The following is a 21261-nucleotide window of genomic DNA, read 5'->3' as shown; positions in this document are numbered from 1 at the left end:
ACCATTTAACTCATCTCGATTGCTTATGCTTCTTGCTAATACGATCAGTAACAAGTCGCCCGTCTGCATGCAGTTCAACTACATCTTTTTGCTTTCGTTGCAAATGGTCTACTGCGTCCTGGTTGTGCCTGTTGACCTCAGACTGGTTTTGACTGAAGTGGAACAGAGAAAACACCCCTTCATTATCACCTGCTGCTACTGGCTGCCTTTAATTCGAATACCCTTGATTTTGTAATTACGTCTGTTCCATTTTCGTTGTCAGTGCTACCCTGTAGGCTTCCTTCTCATATTTTTGGAGCGTGGTCTCTTGTTGGGATACCTGCTGGCAGACTCGCTCGAGCGTCTCCTTGAGATCTCCATGAACTTCACGATAGTCTCCCTTATCACATTACTGTCTGTACTCGTCTCCTCTGACTTCACAGTCAGTTTCTTTTGAATCACCTATATGCCACTTTCAGTTCATTCTGACAACTCCTGTAGATTCCCTTCTACGTCATCAGCTTTCGCTCCTTTTCCGTCTTTGCGTTGGATAGTCCCAATAAGCCCATCCCTTACTTCAGTCTTTTCGCATGCAGTCTTAAACAGCATTCGTCTCTCCAACTACAAAGTCAAACGAAGTTGCTAATTCCCCACGATTTTCGTCAACATTTTTACCCAGACCCTGTTGTCCCTCACTAAAGGTCTTGTTTTGGTCATCACGTTTTTTCTCTCTAGTGGATGTCCAGAAACACCTGTCGTACTAGTGACCTGTACCTATCTGGATAGAAACGACTCTTGTATCAGAAAATGTCTCTTCGCCTTCATTCGCCTTTTCAGTCCCCGCTGTGCCCAGTTCTGCTTCCTTCTCTACTCGTAACTCTACAATACTCACTTTGTTTTGCTCAGGGTCGCCCGGATTTTGTCTGTTCACCGGCACAGAACAGTAGAAAGTAAAAAGACGTCCGTTATTACTAATAGTCAACATGAACACTTGTTAAAAAAAATTCTTACAAACATACTCTCTGAAAATATTAACTCCCACAAAAAGCACACACAAAGCCATTAACAATGCTGTTATGCAGCGTCGGTTTTTTGATACAAGCAGAATTCTGTCGACCATGGAAGAAAATTATATGTTATTAATTATCAGATCCTCCTGCTTTAAAAATACTCTTGTGAATAAGGCATCTTGGCAGGAAGTCACCAAATGAAAATTGACTTTTACGTTATTACTACTACCCTGAAAGTATGTCGGTGATTGAAACCCTTCTGTTAACTTGCAACCTTCTCTTTGCTGTTGCTGTCCTCCCCCGTATCATCTTTTTTCCTAGCTGATTTAGTGAATAGGATGAAACAACAAAAACCAGCCTTATGATAACGATAACCTTATTACACGTGACGGAGTAACGCTTATGCACACAGGTGTAAGAAAGTGACTTGGTAGACCGCATGTAGCATTCGGACATATCGCGTATGATCCCGTTCTGACTTGAAGCAATACTGAATGTGGTTTACTATAGAAGGTCTCCTACCCTTCCTCACTGTACTGATTGTGGTGTTGGAAAAAGTATTCCGAATGCTCAGGTTCTTTTGGCATAAACGGTGAGGCGCTTCTCTAATTTATCACGATCAGCTTTAATTTCTGAATACGAGATCAAATGGTTCACCAGGCAATCGTAATCACAGAACATTCAACAGTTTATGTTTGATTTAAAGTGTAGAAAATGCGCTCACTGTGGACGAACTGATGTAATCGTGTGTGATAAAGGAAAATTATTACTCTCTCACACTGTAGATGCACATTAAAACATACCAATTTATAGTTATAGTTCACTGCGAAAAAGCAATGACGATAGACTGTGGAAGTAGAACTGTCTAACATGTAACGGAAATCCTAAGAAAATTCAAAATCACTAAAATAGACTGAAACCAGAACGCTTCCCTAACGTACATGAGCTGAACAAACATATCGGAAAACTATAAATCTGACATCTTTTTCCCAAAACCCGCCATAAGTTCTGTGACGAGAAGGTCTGTCTTACTGTAGCTACGTAAAGGTATATTACGGGAGGTTTGAATGATGAACCGGACCTGGCACCAAGACAAATTGTACCGATCGAATAATTCCTTTTGCAGAATATGCTAAGCGTACTGAAGTCTATGTTCAGCTGATGGCGCCATTTCTATGTAAATCGTTTGGATTTCAGGTGCAAACATGTCGAAAAACACGTTTTTCTGGGAGGTTTTCGAAGAGTGCCACTTCTATACTTTAAACTTGTACGAGTCGGTTGAAACTTTGAATTAAGGTAGATAAATGGATGAACTGAAAAGGAATTTTTTTGCATCCAATAGTGTTCACTCGTCGTCATGATACGATGGTTTGAAGTCGAGTTGGATGTAGCACGTCATTAACTTTTACGTGAATTGAATGACAGTGTTTGCACTGGCACTGTTTGCAGTGATTCGATTCAAATGAGTAATCATTTTTACTATAAAACTGAAAACTTTCTTTAAAAAGTCAATGTTCAATCGTATTTTATGCAAAAAAAAACAAGTTAGCTTGGAGTTTTTTTCTTTTTTTTCTTTACGCACGCTACGTATACGTCTCAAATTTGTGTGAATTTTGTAAGAGGATAGACAAATGGATATTATTAATAGTCGTCCTGTTTTGTGAAAGCTTTATCCTGTGTTAAGATAGAAGCATCTTAGTTGGAAAGAAAATAAAAAACCTATACCGGGCTAGTCGTAGCCCGAGTCGACAAAAAACTACAGTGGTTGAGAAGTTATGGCGGTCTAATGTCAAAATTATGGTAGAGTAAAAGTTGGGAACCAGCATGAAAAATCCTCCTATCATACCACAAAAAGGGAAAGTACATCCAGGGCAGAGTGAGGATTGTAAAAGAGGGGAGCTGGCTTTTGTCTTACCTGCTACCTTAAAAAACATTTAAATCAAAATATATTGTTATATTTGTGCTTTTTTTACGAGTTAAGCCTTCTTCCCGGTGTAGTGAGTTCGTTGGCGGCAAGGTGTTGGCCCACCTATATCTTGCAGTTTTTATAGGCTAAATCCACTGATCCTGTCCCCAAAGTCCAGATGTTTCGCCAGACATAGTAAACGGTGTGTAATATCAGAAGCTGAAGAGCGCACATGTAGTAACTAAATTTGTTTTTCTGAGAAGATAAAATTTCTGGAGGTGGATTTGTTCCTGGGGCGATTATATCATGTATCATTTCGCTTGACACTTTTCATTATATTACGTGACATGGGTAATAATGGTAACTAGTAAAAAATAGCGAATATGTTGTGATATTTTGGTTTAAATGTCAATGTAGCTGCCAGATAAGTCGAAAAGCCAAATCCCTCCTTTTACACTCCTCACTCTCCCCAGGACATATCCGCCTGTTTTTGTGCTACGGCAGGAGCACTTTTCGTTCTGTATCATCATGAGCAATCGTAACTTCCTCGAGTGCCCAACTGCGAATGTCAGAAGCATTAGGACGCGGATAGATTCTATCAAAAATGTGCTGTTTGCAATCCTTTCTATGTAAGTTCAACTTATTTGAGACGCTCTGCTGAACCCGCAGGACAGGACAGGTAGTTTAAGTTGTGGAAAGGGGCCAAAATAAGTGTCTGTCGGTTACACTCGAACATACAACCTCTTATTTGATCAAACATTACAAGAGCCAAGAAAAATTAAAAGAAAAACGCAGCTTTAGTTATCTACTTAATTAGCCGCGGAATGCACCGTACAACCTCATGCCTTAAGGGCAATCTCACTTTAATTTAAAAACGGCTGAAAGCCAATAATAAAGCTCAACCCAAATCAGAAATTTAAAAGGCAGAGCCTTATCTTAAAACAGTTCCTTAAGTAGGCTGAAGGCCCAAAATTTCTGACACTTTAAGAGCAAATGACTGAAATTCAAAATCGGCTGAAGGCTCAACACTTAAGACTCAATAACATTAATTTAAAAAAAAATGCTAAAGGCTTTATGTAAACCAGTTCTTAAATTAGGCTGAAGGCCCAAACCATGCGACAGCTTAAGAGCAGAACAACTTTAATTGAAAATCGGCTGAAGGCCCAAAGAATTTGACACTTTAAGAGCAAAACAACTTAAATTGAAATCGGTTGAAGGCCCGACACTTAAGACTCAGTAACATTAATTTAAAAAAATGTTAAAGGCTTTACGTAAAACAGTTCTTAAATTAGGCTGAAGACCCAAACCATCTGACGCCTTAAGGGCAAAACAACCTTAATTTAACAATCGGCTACAAGCCATACAAGTACAAACAAGCAAAGGCAGTACATCCAAGGGCCCTCATAAGTTCCGAGGGTCGGCCTGGAATTCAAACACTCAGGCTCGCCTAGGCGAGACAGGCAGTCGGCCTAATCATTGTCGGTCCGACGACAACCCAACCGACAGACAGTCAACGGACCCACCGACAAGATAACCTCCGCTTCACCCGACTTCAATGGAACAACGTAGAAGGTACTGGCGCCCACAAGCAGTTAAACAATGAGCTACCAAACTACTCACCGTCCTGTATTTACGTCAACGTTTTGACAGGATAGCATTATGGGATTTTAGTTTCTGTTTTGGAATTTCTAGATGTGGGGTATACATTAGCGTGCAATCTAATCTCATTCCCAAGTGCTTAGGCTTATCCTCCTGCCTGATGCTTTGGCCATTCATATAGAGCTGTTTTCTTTTTGTATCTTCATTGTAAGGGTGCACTATGGTGCTGGTGGTTTTGTGAGGGCCGAGTGAGTTCCAGTCTATCATTAGTGTCAGCCCAGTGGGAGTCACAATAGCAGTAAGCTACACTGCTACCTCAGAGATGGGCATCACATAGCGACCAGAATAGTACATAGCGGACTTTGTACTTCATCAGCAATGAGGCTAACGTGCACTATTACAGGGAGGTTGTACCACAACAACTATCTTGAGTTAACTAATTTTATGTTCTTATGAATAGAAAACGCAGTTAATTAGTAATGCAGATTGAGTTATAAAAAGAGGATAACGACCGCCAAACAACATCCTTTCCTTGCTCCCTTGGTACAAGAGGACAGATAGAAGGAGACGACATAATAGATGCCACTTGGAGTAGTAGGTGTTCAATACCTCCAGGTCTGCGTTCAGTATTTTGCCGAAGTCGTTAAATGTTTGCTCCCATACCCGATGTCCAGGTCGTCCGAATGCGCAAAATTACGTGATTTTGTGTCTGGCATGTCGGCAACATACAGACTGAAAATAATAGGTCCTGGTGCCGAACCCTGTGGCAGGCCATAATCACAACCATGTTGTTGGTATTGAGACAGAACAGAAAGAATTGAAGCGTTTGACTTTTGGTGTTACAGAAGAATGTTGATAATTAGTGGACTAATAAGTAAGGAATGACGAGATTCTCCGCAGAATGGGCGATAACGGCAACATATAGCAGGCACTGCCAAAACCAAGGGACAGGACGATAGGACATGTGTCAAGACATTAAAGAATAAGGAATAACTGTCACGGTATTACAGACTGTGGACGGTGAGGAGCTGTAGAGCAAGACGAAGACTGGAATACATCCAGAAAATAGTTGAGTACGTAGGCTGCAGTTGCTAATCTACAATGAACAGAGACCTGCTTGAACGTTTTCTGCACCATTCATCGAATACATGATCATTGGGCAACTATGAACATAAATACTTATAAATAGCTTGAGGTATACTTGTTAAAAGTTGACAGTAAAAATAATCGATATATTTATGCTTGCTTGCTTGGGTGTGAGTGTGTGTGTGTGTGTGTGTGTGTGTGTGTGTGTGTGTGTGTGTGTGTGTGTGTGTGTGTGTATGTGTGTGTGTTAATTTTGTTTATTTAGAAACCAGTTTGGTAACTTAAACGGCAGATTCCTTTTCGCCAATATACTTATTGAAGTGTTATCGTTAATGTGAGTGTAATTTGATGTATTAAATTACTTAACAATTTTTGGAAGGCCTGCGTTAGCTGCTTCGGTGTATCCAGGAGCCAATAAAATGGTATTACGAAAAATAATTTTCAGGTTAATGCTGAGACCCCAGTTCACCTCTCATTATTATCACCCATTCGATTTGTTTAATACTCTTTAAGCGTTATCTTCGCCCTGTATAGATATATAGGCCATAGTTACTAGATCATGCATTACTGTTCGCTTCATGGGGACACATTTCATCGTGCCAAGAATCAACTTATCCTAAGACGGAATGGAAAGCCTCCTATATCTTATGACTACGAATAGTACAAATTTTGACTTATTTGGTTCCGCGCCATATACACTGTGATCAAAGGTAGCCGGACATATTAAGTGCATTATGCTGCCATATACTGCCAGGTACTCCATAGCAGCGACCTCATTAGTCATTAGACGCCGTGAGAGAGCAGAATGGGGCGCTCCACGGAGCCCACGGACTTCGACCGTGGTCAGGTGATTGGGTGTCACTTGTGTCATACGTCTGTACGCGAGATTTCCACACTCCTAAACATCCCTAGGTGCAGTGTTTCCGACGTGATAGTGAAGTGGAAACGTAAAGGGTCACGTACAGCACTAAAGCGTACAGGCTGACCTCGTCCGTTGACTGACAGAGACGGCTGACAGTTGAAGAGGGTTATAATGTGTAATAGGCAGACAGCATTCCAGACCATCACCCAGGAATTCCAAACTGCATGAGGATGCACTGAAAGTACTATACAGTTAGGCGGGAGGTGAGAGAACTTGGATATCATTGTCGAGCGACTGGTCATAAGCCACACATCGCGCCGGTACATGCCAAACGACGCCTCGCTTGGTGTAAGGAGCGTAAACATCGGACGACTGAACAGTTTAATAACGTTGTGTGGAGTGACGAATCACGGTACACTATGTGGCGATCCGATAGCTCGGCGAGCCTCATCTGCCAGCTTGTATAGCGCCAACAGCAAAATTCAGAGGCGGTGGCGATATGGTGTGGTCGTATTTTTCATGAAGGGGGCTTGCGTCCTTTGATGTTTTGCGTGGCACTATCACAGCACAGGCCTTTATTGATGTTTTAATCACCATTTTGCTTCCCACTGTTGAAGGACAATTCGGGGATGGCGACTGCGTCTTTTAACACGATTGAGCACCTGTTCATTATGTACGGCCTGTGGCGGAGTGGTTATATGACAATGAACTGGACTGCGCAGAGTCCTGACCTGAAACCTATAGAACATCATTAGGATGTCTCGGAACGCCGACTTCGTGCCAGGCCTCACCGACCGACATCGATACCACTCCTCAGTGCAGCAGTCCGTGAAGAGTGGACGAGCATTCCCCAAGAAGCTACCAGCACCTAATTGAATATATGCCTGCTAGAGTGAAAGCTGTCATCAAGGCAAAGGGCTGAATATTGAATTCCAGTACTACCGATGGAGGGCGCTATGAACTTGTAAGTCATTTTCAGTGGGGGGTCCAGATACTTTTGATCATACAGTGTAACTGTCCGGATACTTTTGATCAAACAGTGTAACTATTCCTATTACCCAGGCAAAGGTAGTAAACAAGCTCTATATTTGTCTCGACAAGTGTGAAGATCTGCAAACATATCATTCACTCTCTGCGCAACTCAATACGTCCTGGTGAGTAGTATAAAGGACGTCAATTAGAAGTCCAACACCACAGCTGACCCACGTAGCCGAAGGGTGTCGAAGCCTTCGAACATGTGCGGATAGTATAATATTAGCATACAGCAGTAGACCATTGTATTGCTGATGATTCTAAAAAGAAAAATAACTTTATGAAGAAATGAACAGAAAATAAAATTAAAACATATAAATACTGAATTTAAATAAAATGGAGGTAGAGTGGGGTATGTGAAACAAACTCTGTATTACATGGGTTACAATCATTATATTTATTTTTCATGTTTGAAGACAATAAGAAAATTACAAAAGACAAATTGGAAATAGATGAAAATAATTAGCCGCAGAGATTCTGCATCACAGAAATGGCGTTATTTCCTTTTAATTGAAGAGAACTTCTCGGACAATCAGTCACCTTCACGACGGAACGCTGAAAAGAAAAATCAAAACATTCACATGGCAGTTTGAGGAGTATTTCATTCAGATTTAGTTAGGATCTGTTAGTAATTTTCACCAGCATCAATAATATCTACATCATATGAAAATTAAAGGTAGAGGGGGGGGGGGGACGAAGGAGAGGGAAGGGAAGGGATTACAAATGTCAGTTGCATCGGCACATTACGCGGAATCAGCGACGATGAGTGAAAATGTCTCTCAAACCGTGACTCGAAGCCGGTATCTCCTACTCACTAGGAAGTGCTTAATCCCTGTGTCATCCGGGATGCAATGTCACTGCAATTGCGAAGGCCATCACTGCACGCCTCACGGCTGGCCCTCGTTCCCACCGAGCGACACCTATCCACAGTCCCCAATCGCTGTCCATTTCCTCCACCCTCGTTACCTTTAGATTTAAAAATGAAGCAATGTTATATTTAAATAGGAAGTACAGGGCAGTGCCATAATTGTGAAAGTATCAACTATTTAAAAAGGCATATAAATAAATAATAAAGATTGAGGACTGCACAGAATGAATCGTTGTAAGAACAGTAAGGCGTTCTCTCAGTAGCTAATATTTCGTGCCTTTTTCACACTAGTGACACCCATAACGATGTTTATTGAGTCAAACCCTCATTAGTTGCATCTTCCATGGAGTCTTAGCCGGAAATTAGTTTTTTAATATTTAAAAAATGTTGGGTTATTTATTACACTGGAATACAAAATATCAGTATGAAGAACAAGTAAGTAAAATCTTTGATAGATTTATCTTTTCTGTGTTACTACTAATAGTGCAGTGACTGAGACAAAGATGGTTCTAAGACTGAAAAAATGTAATTTATATTTTGCCATTTGCAGTTTGTCTCAGTATGATAAGGGGCATCTCCATTGTAATTAAATATACACACCAGTACAATAAAAGACTATGAGAATGAAATGTGCTGTATGTAAGTGTAATTATTTCTCTATTTTAGGCCACAATGAAATCTTATTTATAAATTAAGGTGAAAGGCGTAAGCCGTAATATAAATTGCTTACTTACTCATTCACATCCACAGTCACACACACACCCACTCACTCATTCACACACTCACTCATACCCACGCTCACACGCTCACACCCTCACTTACTCTCTCTCTCTCTCTCTCTCTCTCTCTCTCTCTCTCTCTCTCTCTCTATCTATCTATCTATTTCACACACACACACACACACACACACACACACACACACACACACACACACACACAAAGTCTACAGTTACTTGGTATTTAGAGTTTTTATCGTTAAAATAGGGACTACAGAACTTGCAGCACTGTAAACAGCCTAGGCCAGCATCACAAAGAACAGTTAAAACGTCGTGTTTCAGAGGCCATAGTCGACGTATGAATAAGTTTACTAAAGTTTTCTCTCGATCTGAGGGAGATACATTCAGAGACAGAAACTGACAAACCTCAAAGTCCTCTGAATTCACTAGTGCTCTATGAGACGCATGTGACTCACAAACATACGTCATGTGACACCTAATGTGTGATTATATTTCGCCAGTGATATCATTGTCAATTAAAAATAAGTCAGTCGCTATTTTCTTAATGCAAATTCAGCATTTGTATTTCACTTCGCTTAACTCTGGTCTCTGGAGCCTCCCACAGATGGCTGTGAAACGTTGGTAATGAAGTCTCTCACACCCAGTGCGACCTTTCAGTTCGGAAGCTATGTTGACGTAAAATTGGGCCTGAGAGCCTTAATTGTAGCATTAAAACCCTAACTAGATTAGATCTGATATTCGCGAAGACGAACGTCAAACAGAGTGGATGCGTACCTGGTTAATACGAGCCAGGGGGACACGCTTTCAAGGTGCAGGCGGCGCTCCTGCCGTTGGAACTGCAGCGGCAGGTGTTACACTTGTCCTTGAAGGTCGTTCCAGGTGTGCAGTTCACCTCTGCAACACAATATCAAAGGGGACTCAGATAACTGCCTCTGAGGGCAATAAAGCAGCTTTTCATTATAGAAAAAAAGTTATCTTCTTTACAAAATAACTTAAAATCGAAGCACATTTCACAATTATTGCAAGAAGTTTTTATTTACATGCGTGTTTATTATAAAGCAGGAAAGAATTGTAGAAACGCTTTTGTAGGAGTAGCGGCATCTGCTACAACTGTAACATGTCACACTTCAACTGTCACATATAATATAATAATACAGCAGAAAGACGAAAAATAAAATACTTATAGAACATTGGATGGGACGGGAATGGACAGAACAGAAGCGGAAAATGGAATGGGGGAAAAGAAGCTCAGACTACACAGGAAGAACAGATTCTCTGAATGCAGAGATTGAACAGAAGTGCAAAATGGTCAGAAGGCAAAGAGCTCAGAATGGACAGCAAATGAAGAATATTAGAACGTACAGAAAGAGCAGAAGCTGAGAATCGTCTGAAGCTCAGTTTTGTGACGGCTCCCAAATCCAAGGTCCTCGGCGGTACTTTTGGGGCAGCCACCACAAATTGTATAAAGCGTGGGTAGTGACCAGGATGTAGCTAGGTCTGTTGGCCGAAAAATAGTTAAGAATTGCGCCAGCTAGAATGAAGAGGTAACTTATCTTTATTTCTGACAAAACGTGCACCAGCAATAGAAGTCCAAATAATATCCAAGAGTAATCCGTGGACTGAGCCTAGTCGAATACAATAGCAAATATCACACTGCAATGGCTCCGCTATAAACTCCACAAAAGGCTAGCAATAGACAATCGACAATAGACTGTCCGTCTCGGAGCCAGCGCTCCTCCTTATATGCAGAAGGAAGAGGGCGCTGCGGACCCGAGCTCAGCCATGGCCTGACCTCTTCCGTCGGCGGTAACGCCCTGAGACGCCGACGGCTGCGACAGGAACTGTGGCCAGCGATGTCACGGTCTGGGCGCGCGTGCGCCAGTTGGTTGGTTGGTTGGTTGGGCCCGTGGAACAACACTCAGGATGTACAGAAAGAACATAAGCTCAGAACGGACAGCATGAACAGAAGAGCAGACGATGAGAATTGACAGAAAGAAGATCAGGATCGACAGAACAAGCATGATTTCAAAATAGAAAAAAAGGAACATGGAATGAACCGAGAGAGCAGAAGCTCTAGAATGTCAGAAAAAGCGGAAAAACTTCAGAATCGATACCACGTACGGAAGCACAGAACAGACAGAAAAACACAATGGACAATGACGGAGGTTAGAATCGGCCGCGAATTTTTAAAAGGCAATCACCCTAGATTTCACTTTACGATGACGCAGATATCCCACAGAAAACTTAAACCTACTTGGCCAGTCGAGGATTTGGAAGTAACTATTCAAGAACGCAAGTCTACACCACAGAAAGGAATCTATATAAATTCTCGTCGTAGTCCTCCACTTTCATTGTTGGAGCGGTACAATATCTTAGAGCTAGGAAATGTAGGAGGACCACTACAGATGCTTCAACTGACAGGACACACGAAGAAGAGGCGTGTACGGGTCACCCGTCTAAACCTGGTTCTAGTTTTAACTGTTAGGCCTTTCGCACTTGGTGTGGCTCAAAAGAAACTGAAACGGCAGGCCGTCGAAGTTGGTGACTGGTTGCTGAGTGGCTGGCAGCGCAGCTATACATTCAGCGCTTCTCTGGAGTGACAAACTGCAATTGCCCTGTGCTAGCGTGCTGTTTGTTGCACTTGAATGTCTTTTTGTAACATTTGGCGTGTGGAGTACAGAGTCAGGGAGACGTGGTACTCTATCATTATTACACAAGAATGAGAGAACGATGAAAATTTTGGATTCATCCTTACACCCAGTGAAGCATAGCTAAGCAGCTGGAACAAGTAGGAAACACCTTGCTTTTCATGTAATCACTAGTTTTTCCCCTTCGCTTCACCCTCATGTGTGTCCTTCGCTTCTGCCTCTATCTATCCACCTTATCTATTCACCTTTATCTGTCTCGTCCTCCCCATTCTCTCTCTCTCTCTCTCTCTCTCTCTCTCTCTCTCTCTCTCTCTCTCTCTCTCTTCATCCGCCTCCTCTCCCTATCTTTGCCCATTACCTACATCCCCTCTTTTAGACCATAACTTCCTCCTCCTCCCTCTGACGACATCCTCATCTCCATTTCTCTTACCTCCTCCACCTCTCTCTTCCTTTCCTATCTGACCCCTACCCCTCTACAATCTGCCTCATGCACTTTCCCCTCTTTCCCTCTCTTTATCCATTTTCGACTCCCCATCACTCTGCCGCTCTCTTCTATCCATTTCAGCCTGAACCCTGCCATGCTCATCGGCATGTACAGCACCCACATACAGTTCAATGAAGCAAGCTAATGCTACTCCTGCAACATGCCTTTCAGACAGGAAAGGCTCGTATCAGGGGCTTCAAAATAATGTATTTGTCCCTGATGTACAGGCTGCTGTGAAACGCAGGTCGATCAAGAAGGCCAATACAACTCCAACACGACAGGGCAGTATATGTGTTGGGGCCCAGAAAACTCTTTCTTGTCCTTGACATGTACGCTGCCCCGCAAAGCAAGTTGATTTGCCTCTCTGATACTGTTCCCACACAACACGCCTGTCATACGGGGAGCCTACGCTTCATGGGATGAAAACAAAAAACCAAATTATTTAACTGTATCTCAATTACTGTCACAGTTAGGGTTTTATGAACCACACTGTGCTGATACTTGTGAGACCTACCTTCCAGTCTCACATTTGGTGAAATCGATCCACGCCGTGTGGGAGGCTTTCTGGAACATACGTACACTCTTCTTTATATAAATAAAACAGTTTTGTATGTGAACAACATTGTGTTTACACCTAACAGAGATTTGTGTCTTCTAAGTTTTTACTGCTTGTCTGCACATTACAATGTAACAAACGAAATGACATGTGTGCTACTACTCAGACAAAAGAGCATTGCAGGTGTGATCTACATTTTCTTGTCCATTTGCTTCCACTGCCAGAACTTCTTCAAACAACAGATGTTCGGTGTATTACACACATTCCATCTGAATTTCTGTTTCGACTTCACACTACGCTTATCCTGTAAAATCGCTTCTACTGGAGCTTGGAAACTTATAGGAAATTTTCTTGGTCATCATTCATTTAATTCAAAAATATTCAAGATCACGTGAATCTGTAGAAGTTCCAGTCTCCGTTTGTTTCAAAACCAAATCAAGGGAACAGCAGCGCAGAGGGACACTAACCATAACGTTGCTCACAGAGAGCTGTCACCACCTCAGGACCACCAACTGCCCCTCTGCAGAAGGCCCACGAGACGAACCTCATCTCCGGCCACAGTTAAGTTGGCTACAGTGAACTTTTGCTATAGCAGGAAGCACAAAGCTCTGCGGCTTTCAAGGTTACTGCTGAGAGACGACCTCTTGGCCTCAGTTCGTTGCTGCTCTTGGTAGGCATCACTTTGTGACTACCATTAGTGTGGTAGTTGCTGTCTTTTTCACGACACAATTTCCTTCACCTATTGTCAGGACATTCGCAGTAAAATGTTCATAGCACATTCGTCCATTGTTAAACTGCAAATACACTGCGAGGGAGTAGTCGCTCTCAATCAAAATCACTCGGGGGTAAACTGTGTCTCTCTGCCCCTGTCTGCTCGTAAATACTCGTGATTCATTACTTTCGTTCTGGATTCCAAATTATCAAGCACGTGGCGCGCTGTACGGTTCATATAGTGTGCTGGCAAAATCCGACTCAATGTTATGAGATTACCTCCCATTTTGTGCTACATTGTGAATATATGAAATTCAATTAATATTTTCCGTCTGTTACTGGTCTATAGTCTACGCCTAATCCTTCCATTAAGCAGTTTTTTTATTTCCCTCTGTAATTGAGACCCTGCTGTAGGAGAACAGACCCACTACCTCCACGGTCCGGGAATATGATTTTCAGTTGAGGTCACTTAAATCTGATAGTAGAGAAAACAATGGCAGACAGAGTTTATTTGTTCTATTCAATTACACAGCCGAAGATTCGCAAGCCACCCGTTACCACGCCACGTCGTTCATGAGTTTTATTTGAGCTGCGTTGTGTATGCAGGTACTTAGGTCAGTATTCTGAATAAGCAGAAGCAACATTACTTTGATGTGTCACGGCCTAATAATACAGTTCAGTAAAATTAGGGCCGTACACGGGAAGAACTGCTATAACTCAAAGAAAAGCGCAGTGAGACGAACAGAAATGAGAGAGAGAGAGAGAGAGAGAGAGAGATGGACTCACGTCTACGGCCGCGGCTGAGACATCCCAGCTGTGTGCAGATGGCGGACGTCCCACTGCTGTTACACGTGCACGTGTTGCAGTCCTTTTTGAAGGTCGAGTTGGGTGTACACTTCTGGGCTTCCCGTTTCACGATGGGCGACTCCTCTGCCTCTGTGAAGAGACAATACAGTAAGCTCAAGTTCAGGGAACCGGGAAGCGTCTACAAGATGTGGCTGTATACTTAGACAGACAAGGCACTCAGTTGGCCTTCTCCATTAACATTGTCCTATATTTACTTTTTCCTAATTTCTTCTTTAATATACCTGACTTTATTTCCAATTTGTTCTGAAACTATGTGCAAAAGGCCTACAAAAAGAAAATTTACCTTGGACAAACAGAATGATAATATAGGTACAAGGAAAAATTTGTTGTGACAGATCCAACACTCTTTGTGTTATCAAATTCACCAGTTACGTTCTTTTAGCTTAACAGTATTCAGAATATTTAGAGAACCATCATTTGCAGCTGACTGGATAATGATTGCACTGCCACCAACGTACATTTAGTGAAGTATATAAGGTGCCACATAGGCAGTCGGTTTTCCTCGCTTTATTTGCGAATGGAACAGGAAGGGAAGTGGCCATCAGTGGTAAAAAGTACTCTTTGCAGTGCACCAAGAGGTGGCTAGCGCATACTTAAGTACCGGATGATCAAAAAGTCAGTATAAATTTGAAAACTGAATAAATCACGGAATAATGTAGATATAGAGGTACAAATTGACACACATGATTGGAATGACATGGGGTTTTATTAGAACCAAAAAAATACAAAAGTTCAAAAAATGTCCGACAGATGGTGCTTCATCTGATCAGAATTGGAGAAATTAGCATAACAAAGTTAGACAAAGCAAAGATGATGTTCCTTACAGGAAATGCTCAATATTTCCACCATCATTCCTCAACAATAGCTGTAGTCGAGGAATAATGCCGTGAACAGCACTGTAAAGCATGTCCGGAGTTGTGGTGAGGCATTGGCGTCGGATGTTGTCTTGCAGCACCCCTAGAGATGTCGGTCGATCACGATACACTTGCGACTTCAGGTAAAACCAAAGCCAATTAATCGCACGAACTGAGGTCTGGGGACCTGGGAGGCCAAGCATGACCAAAGTGGTGGCTGAGCACACGATCATTACCAAACGACGCGCACAAGAGATCTTTCACGCGTCTAGCAAATTTTTTTTTGGTTCTAGTAAAACGCCATGTTATTCCAAGCAAGTGTGTCAATTTTTACCTCTCTGTCTACATTATTCCGTGGTTTAATACGTTTTCAAATTTATGCTGACTTTTGGATCACCCGGTAGATGTAGCCTTAGATGACTGAGAGGTTTTTATTGCTGGTGGTTAACTTCTTCTCTTATAAAAGTGACCTGCGTGAAATTGGAACCTGTGTCTGTGGGTTGTGTACGCACTTTCGCATTTTGAAAATTCTGGGCAGAGAATAACTTCTTCAGTCTAAAAAAAATTCAGAAGTTGGAATAGTATCAGTACCGTAGAATGTGTGGCGTCGTCCAAAGAACCGGGTGCCTAAGAGAGGTTGGCTCCACGGTACACACTCTGTTTCATTTTACCACTAGGTTTTGCACTGCAGGCTTTGCTGGAGGTTTTGCAAAGCACCTCTCTTAAGCTATTGCGCAAACTGTTCCATACACGTTTTACACAAATTCTGCTTCGTATAACACTCGAAAATGAACATGCGTCGTTTTATCTTGTGCACCGTTTGATATTACGTTCAAATGGTAACTAAGCATGTCTGCTCCTCGCACCCACTCAGATTTAACGACACTGTGAAATACGACCGACAGAGCGTGTGGGAGATGCGCATTCGCAGACATGTGACAGTAGCTAATTGGCGCACCTAAATCGCGTTTCCAGAATTTTCTGTGGTGGGCAGTTCTCCTATTCATTAACAACCGGCAGCTGAAATATTTTCAGCGTCAGTTTCATTTTGCTCACCCTGTATTTGAAAGGAACCATTAATAAAATCCCGAGTGTGGAACTGTCATCGAATGACACTACGGAGCGTTGTAAATGTAGGGGCCAGTGGTTATCTCTGCAGAAGTCACCTCTATCGTATCCATTTTACTTTGTGGAAGTCATTCGTCAACAGTGAATACCAAACAACAGTTCCACTGCACGAAGTCCTGATTACGGGCCCACCAGCGAGCTGACGTTAGCTGCCATAACCTCTCTTATCAGCCCCTGTTAGTTCAACGCCCTAAATCGACGTTGGGGCTCCTGCACCGAATTTGTTACTCATGAGACCCTTTGCAACACTTTGATGTTTGTCCGTATAGTTTCACGACACGTTGCATGTTATACTGTATGTTATACTGTATGTTATACTGTATGTTACACCTTGCATTCTATACTATAATGGACGAAAAATTATTGAACAATGCTAACACAATTATTGCTCGACACCAGTATTTCGTGAAAGTACAAAGGAAACTCTCAAATGAAGCAGACAGCCGCTTACCTCTCTTCGTAATACATCCTCTGCGCGTGCAGGCCCAGACACCTGTTGCAGTACACGTACAAGTGTTGCAGTCTTCCTTCTTCTTTTCTCCTGGAGTACACCCTAGAACAAAAACCAACCAGCAAATGATAATGTGTTTACTGTCTCAGACAGTATTTAATATTCATCTTTGTAGCTGTCAAGAAGCGTTCTGCGGTTTTGCCAGGAACGTCATTACATTATGTTTCCTTACTTACTTTCCATGGAGCAACATGATGTTTTCGGTCATGCATATGCATTCAGTATGCACCTATTCAGACAAAGAAACTTGCTGAGAACCACCCTAAAAATAATTCTCTACTGAAGAACATGCTTTATTTTCTACTGAATAATGGCACAAGTTCTGAGATACAGAGTCCTAAAGTTAAATGAGCTCTGAAATACCAGAAAGCGTTGAGATAGCAGAAATATTGAAGTATATATACTTGAATATTTCTGGTGTCTCAACTGCAGTTTTTTCAGCGTTCATTTAACTTTAGGACCATGTATCTCACAATGAACAAAAATGGAATTGTACCGCTATTGAAATAAGTCCTTTAAGAATCCGACAACAATGTCACAAAGGCCGTGCAACGTGTTTGGGTTTATATCAAAGGCAATTGCCTCAACAACAGGTGCACTTGAAATTTTATAATTTTGTCAGCAGGCGCTGCATATGGAAGAACTTGATAACCAAATGATGAATGACGCCTCATTTAGCTTAGCTTTTGAACGTGCAAATGACTCCTTGTGGCACAGATGTTCACCGAGCTTTTCATTTTTCTGTCAACACAGGATACAAGCATCAGGAATACGAATTTCGTAATAAGAACCAAAGCAGTAATGTGATTTTCATGCACTTGGACGTGCAGTCACAGACCCGTCTCCACAAATAAGATTAATATGAAAAAATGTTTATGTAGACTAGTTATCAAATATATGTACAAATAAATTAGTCGATGGATATGTTCGTGGATTTCCCGTACTCACTTGACGTTTCTTGAACTACTTGTCTGAGCCCTACTGGAGATGTCTCCACTGACGTAGCAAATGAGACCTCTCTCAATACAGTTACGGTACTCATCTTTTTTAAATCCATTTATCGTGATAACTTTATTGAAAATATCGTACACGTATGTACTTCGGAATGATTTGTATGACTATCATCTGTAGCGAACACACGGTTTCTTTAATGGCGGTTTTGCCGATCGAATTGGTGCAGTTCCCCGCAGTCAACTTTCCTTTGATTGTAGCCTCGGTCGATTTCTTGTTATAATAACACTCTATGCTAACTAGTTCATATCAGTTTCAGTATCATTCTCTGGCAACGTGGAAGTACGAAGATGTGTTATGAACTCTGATATAAAAGAAATAAAAATAAAAATAGAAAATAAAAGAAACATTAAACTTCCCAATAATGCTGCTTCGTATCACTTTGGTTTCAAATTTTTGACTACACGATAAACTGATCAACAAAAGATTTCGGAACAAGATGTAGAATCTGCAGATCAACTGCGTAAGTAAGAATATTGTAAGAGCGTCGTAGTGAAAGATCATTCGCAAACACCCTGACTCATTGTTTGTTTCATAAAATTTTATCGTAACAAGAGCTAGGGGAGTTTGCCGTATGTTCCCGTTGGGTTGTTGTGTGTACCGCATACCAAAGAAAGATCCGTGGCTGTTTGTCTGACGATTTCATTCTTCGGAAAACATTTTAAGAATCGTTTATGTCTCGCACATATTATGGTGAAAGTAATCGTCGTTTTTATAGTGTTTGTAGAATCCATGAATTAAGCGCGAAAATTCCAAATTACTTACGAGTAACGATTACTTCTTTTAGGAAATCCCGAAAAACACCACGAAGAATGAATTAAAACGCAAAATATTTCTTATAAGAGCAAAGATTTCACGGCATTCTAAACTGGTGACATATAAATCACACGGAGGCGTGTATCTTCAGCGGTAACTGTCCTATAGGGTTTCGTAACGCTCTAGTGTGAGCAATACCCTCTATCGGCAGTTTTTAAAATGTATCCTAAATAGCACGTCACCATTATCGTTACGTTTAGTAAGATTTTGTGATCCTTAATTTCAATTAAAGATGTCTTATTTGCGTTTCCTACGTAATCTTAGACCCTCGATGATTAAAAAGTAGAAGCATATACGCGTATTCCACTTGGAGCCATGTACACCTTTTCGTCTTCGTTTCTGTGGAGCACGTCTTACCTACTGAACAAGCACTCACTGTTCGTAAAGTATGCCCTTTAGAGCCCTTGTCTAGTGGACATGTTTTTTTCTCGTTTTGGTTCCTACCAACGCCTCTCAGAATATGGAAAACAACGATGCGGTGGTAGAAGAGGTTTTTGCAATATTGAAGATGCAGAAGTGCTCATAGCTCCTAATGTATGCATTCTACAGTCTATGTTTATTAGTCATTTTCTCTTGTTTTTGTCCGTACTATCATCTCTGAAAGTTTGTCAGTGGAATTCTGTTTCTCCCCATTTGTCCCATGGGACATGACTTTTGAATCAACATATACAATTGCAATGAAAATTCGAAGGTAACAGTAGACGGATGCAACGAAAATGAAAACGTTATATGGATTAAAGCTAAAAATAGAGTAAATAATAGTGATGCACGTCAATGAAACTTGAGCGCATTGGCAAGCTTTGCTTTAAAATGCGTAACTCATATACAAAACGAATTAGTGGTACAGAAATACACAGTACATATTTTAGAGGCACATTTCATGTTTTACTACGTTTAAAATCATTCCATGAACTTAAAAAGATAAAAATTTCTCTTAAGTTACGAAATCAAGAAACATCTTTGCTACAGTCTTCAGTCTAGAAACGAGTACAAAACAAGGTCCCAGCAGGAAACAAAGATATCTGGAAGAGACATGTGAACGTGGATTTGCAATAAATCCGTAACTGGAAATCGCCTGATTTAAATTAACATTTTTAAATCATATTTGTGGCTGGTTGATATTCCAATCATAAATTTTATGATTGACAAAAAAAAGCTTCATAAAAATAGTTTGCGAAAAATGTACTGGGCAAAGAGTATCAAAAGGCAGGCCCAGAACATCCATATTGTGAACTGTTCTGATTGGAAAGAACTGCCACAGCTACAACTCCAACCTAATATTGATGATGGCGAGGGAGAGGGGGATCGCTGCATTGCCAAGGCGTTGCTGTAATGCGATGATGACGAGGTGTTATTTTAGGACCCACTCAGAAAATGATTTATGGAGAGGTGAAGGGTGATTTTAACCTGGATACGTACAAGCTCCACTGCTTCAGTCAATGCTCACCTCACTTGGTGAGATACAACTACACAGTGGGAGGTGTCGTTTGTATCGGTTTGTCTGTGGAAACATAAGGAGCAGCACTGCTTAGTTTGTACCAGAATGGAAATCCGAAATGATTAATTGTCCTGGCGCCTCACAATCGCAGTGGGACTCACCCGATGCGGCGGCCACTGTGGTTGCCATGATGACGAACAAGGCCATCGCGGCTATCGCTGGTGTGACCTTCATATCTGCTGGTGCTGCTTCTGCCTGCTGCCGCTAATGCTGTGCGAATATGACTGCCGAGCGGGCGTCCCACGCGTGTTTATATACCACTCCAGTCCCCCACTCCCTGGTGCCCACCACCCTACGTTTATTTTTCGCGGGACAACAGGGTTTCATTTCTAGGAATTACAGCGTTCTGTTGCGCTGTGCAGTTTCCCAGAATGATCACTGAGCACTGTATACCTTCGTATTATCTATACTCACTGTTATACAGGTCACGAGTGGTGGTTCCCCCCTTGAGTTTGACGTCAGAAACTTTTCCTGTTTCAAATGAGTAAACAAAAAAATTGGTGGACTAATCGACAGAGCCCCTTTACCTATTAATGCTATTTGCTTTGTGGTTTTTTTTCAGTGAAATGATTCGATCCACGAATATTGTTTAAGAGACGATCTAAAACTCCGATATACTGGTAAAAAATTATGGTGTCACATTCCATACATTGCGTGTCAAAAGTCCCTCAGTAATACAGCCACTGTCAGTTAGAAAATAGATCTTTTACGGGCATTCGTAAATAAAATAAGAACATTACTCTTGGGAAAATGCATCCAGTAGACATCTGACCTATATATCCTTCGGATCAACCAGCTACCATAAAGTTAATATATGCTGGAGAACTTTGTGTCCACACATGATACATGAAACTAAATATTCCGGTAACCATGTTGCATCGAATCCACACATTTGAAATGTTAGAGGTATCGGGGGAAAAATAGCGAGAGGAAAATTCTGCACAAATGGTACAGAAGCCAGAGAACAGTTGTAAGAGTCGAAAACAAGGAAGATAAACATTAGTTGAGACGGGAGTAAGACAGGATCGTAGCCTACCCCAACGTTATTTGATCTGAACATTTGGCAACTAGCAAATAAATCCTAATTCAGGGCGAAGA

The 21261-nt window shown here is 41.5% G+C and overlaps 2 protein-coding genes across 2 annotated transcripts in view; both read right to left on the bottom strand.

Moving 5' to 3' along the window:
• LOC126285233 (multiple epidermal growth factor-like domains protein 10) overlaps positions 1-21261 on the bottom strand; it is a 205310-nt gene that overhangs the window by 54359 nt on the left and 129690 nt on the right. Inside the window, exon 9 of the mRNA XM_049984531.1 lies at positions 16779-16880. Within this exon, the coding sequence (XP_049840488.1) occupies positions 16779-16880 (102 nt within the window). The remainder of the gene's footprint in view (positions 1-16778; positions 16881-21261) is intronic.
• Positions 7848-20402, bottom strand: LOC126284004 (serine protease inhibitor I/II-like). The gene is made up of 5 exons (XM_049982546.1): positions 20265-20402; positions 16779-16880; positions 14265-14414; positions 9854-9973; positions 7848-8029 (listed from the first exon to the last, which is right to left on the bottom strand). Exons 1-4 carry the CDS (start codon positions 20335-20337, stop codon positions 9858-9860), a joined length of 441 nt encoding a protein of 146 aa, XP_049838503.1. The 5' UTR covers positions 20338-20402; the 3' UTR covers positions 7848-8029; positions 9854-9857.

Source organism: Schistocerca gregaria, chromosome 8 (genome assembly GCF_023897955.1).
Source record: "Schistocerca gregaria isolate iqSchGreg1 chromosome 8, iqSchGreg1.2, whole genome shotgun sequence".
Classification (NCBI taxonomy): domain Eukaryota; kingdom Metazoa; phylum Arthropoda; class Insecta; order Orthoptera; family Acrididae; genus Schistocerca; species Schistocerca gregaria.
Note: the sequence above shows the minus strand (reverse complement) of the source record. Positions and strands in the feature narration are given on the sequence as shown.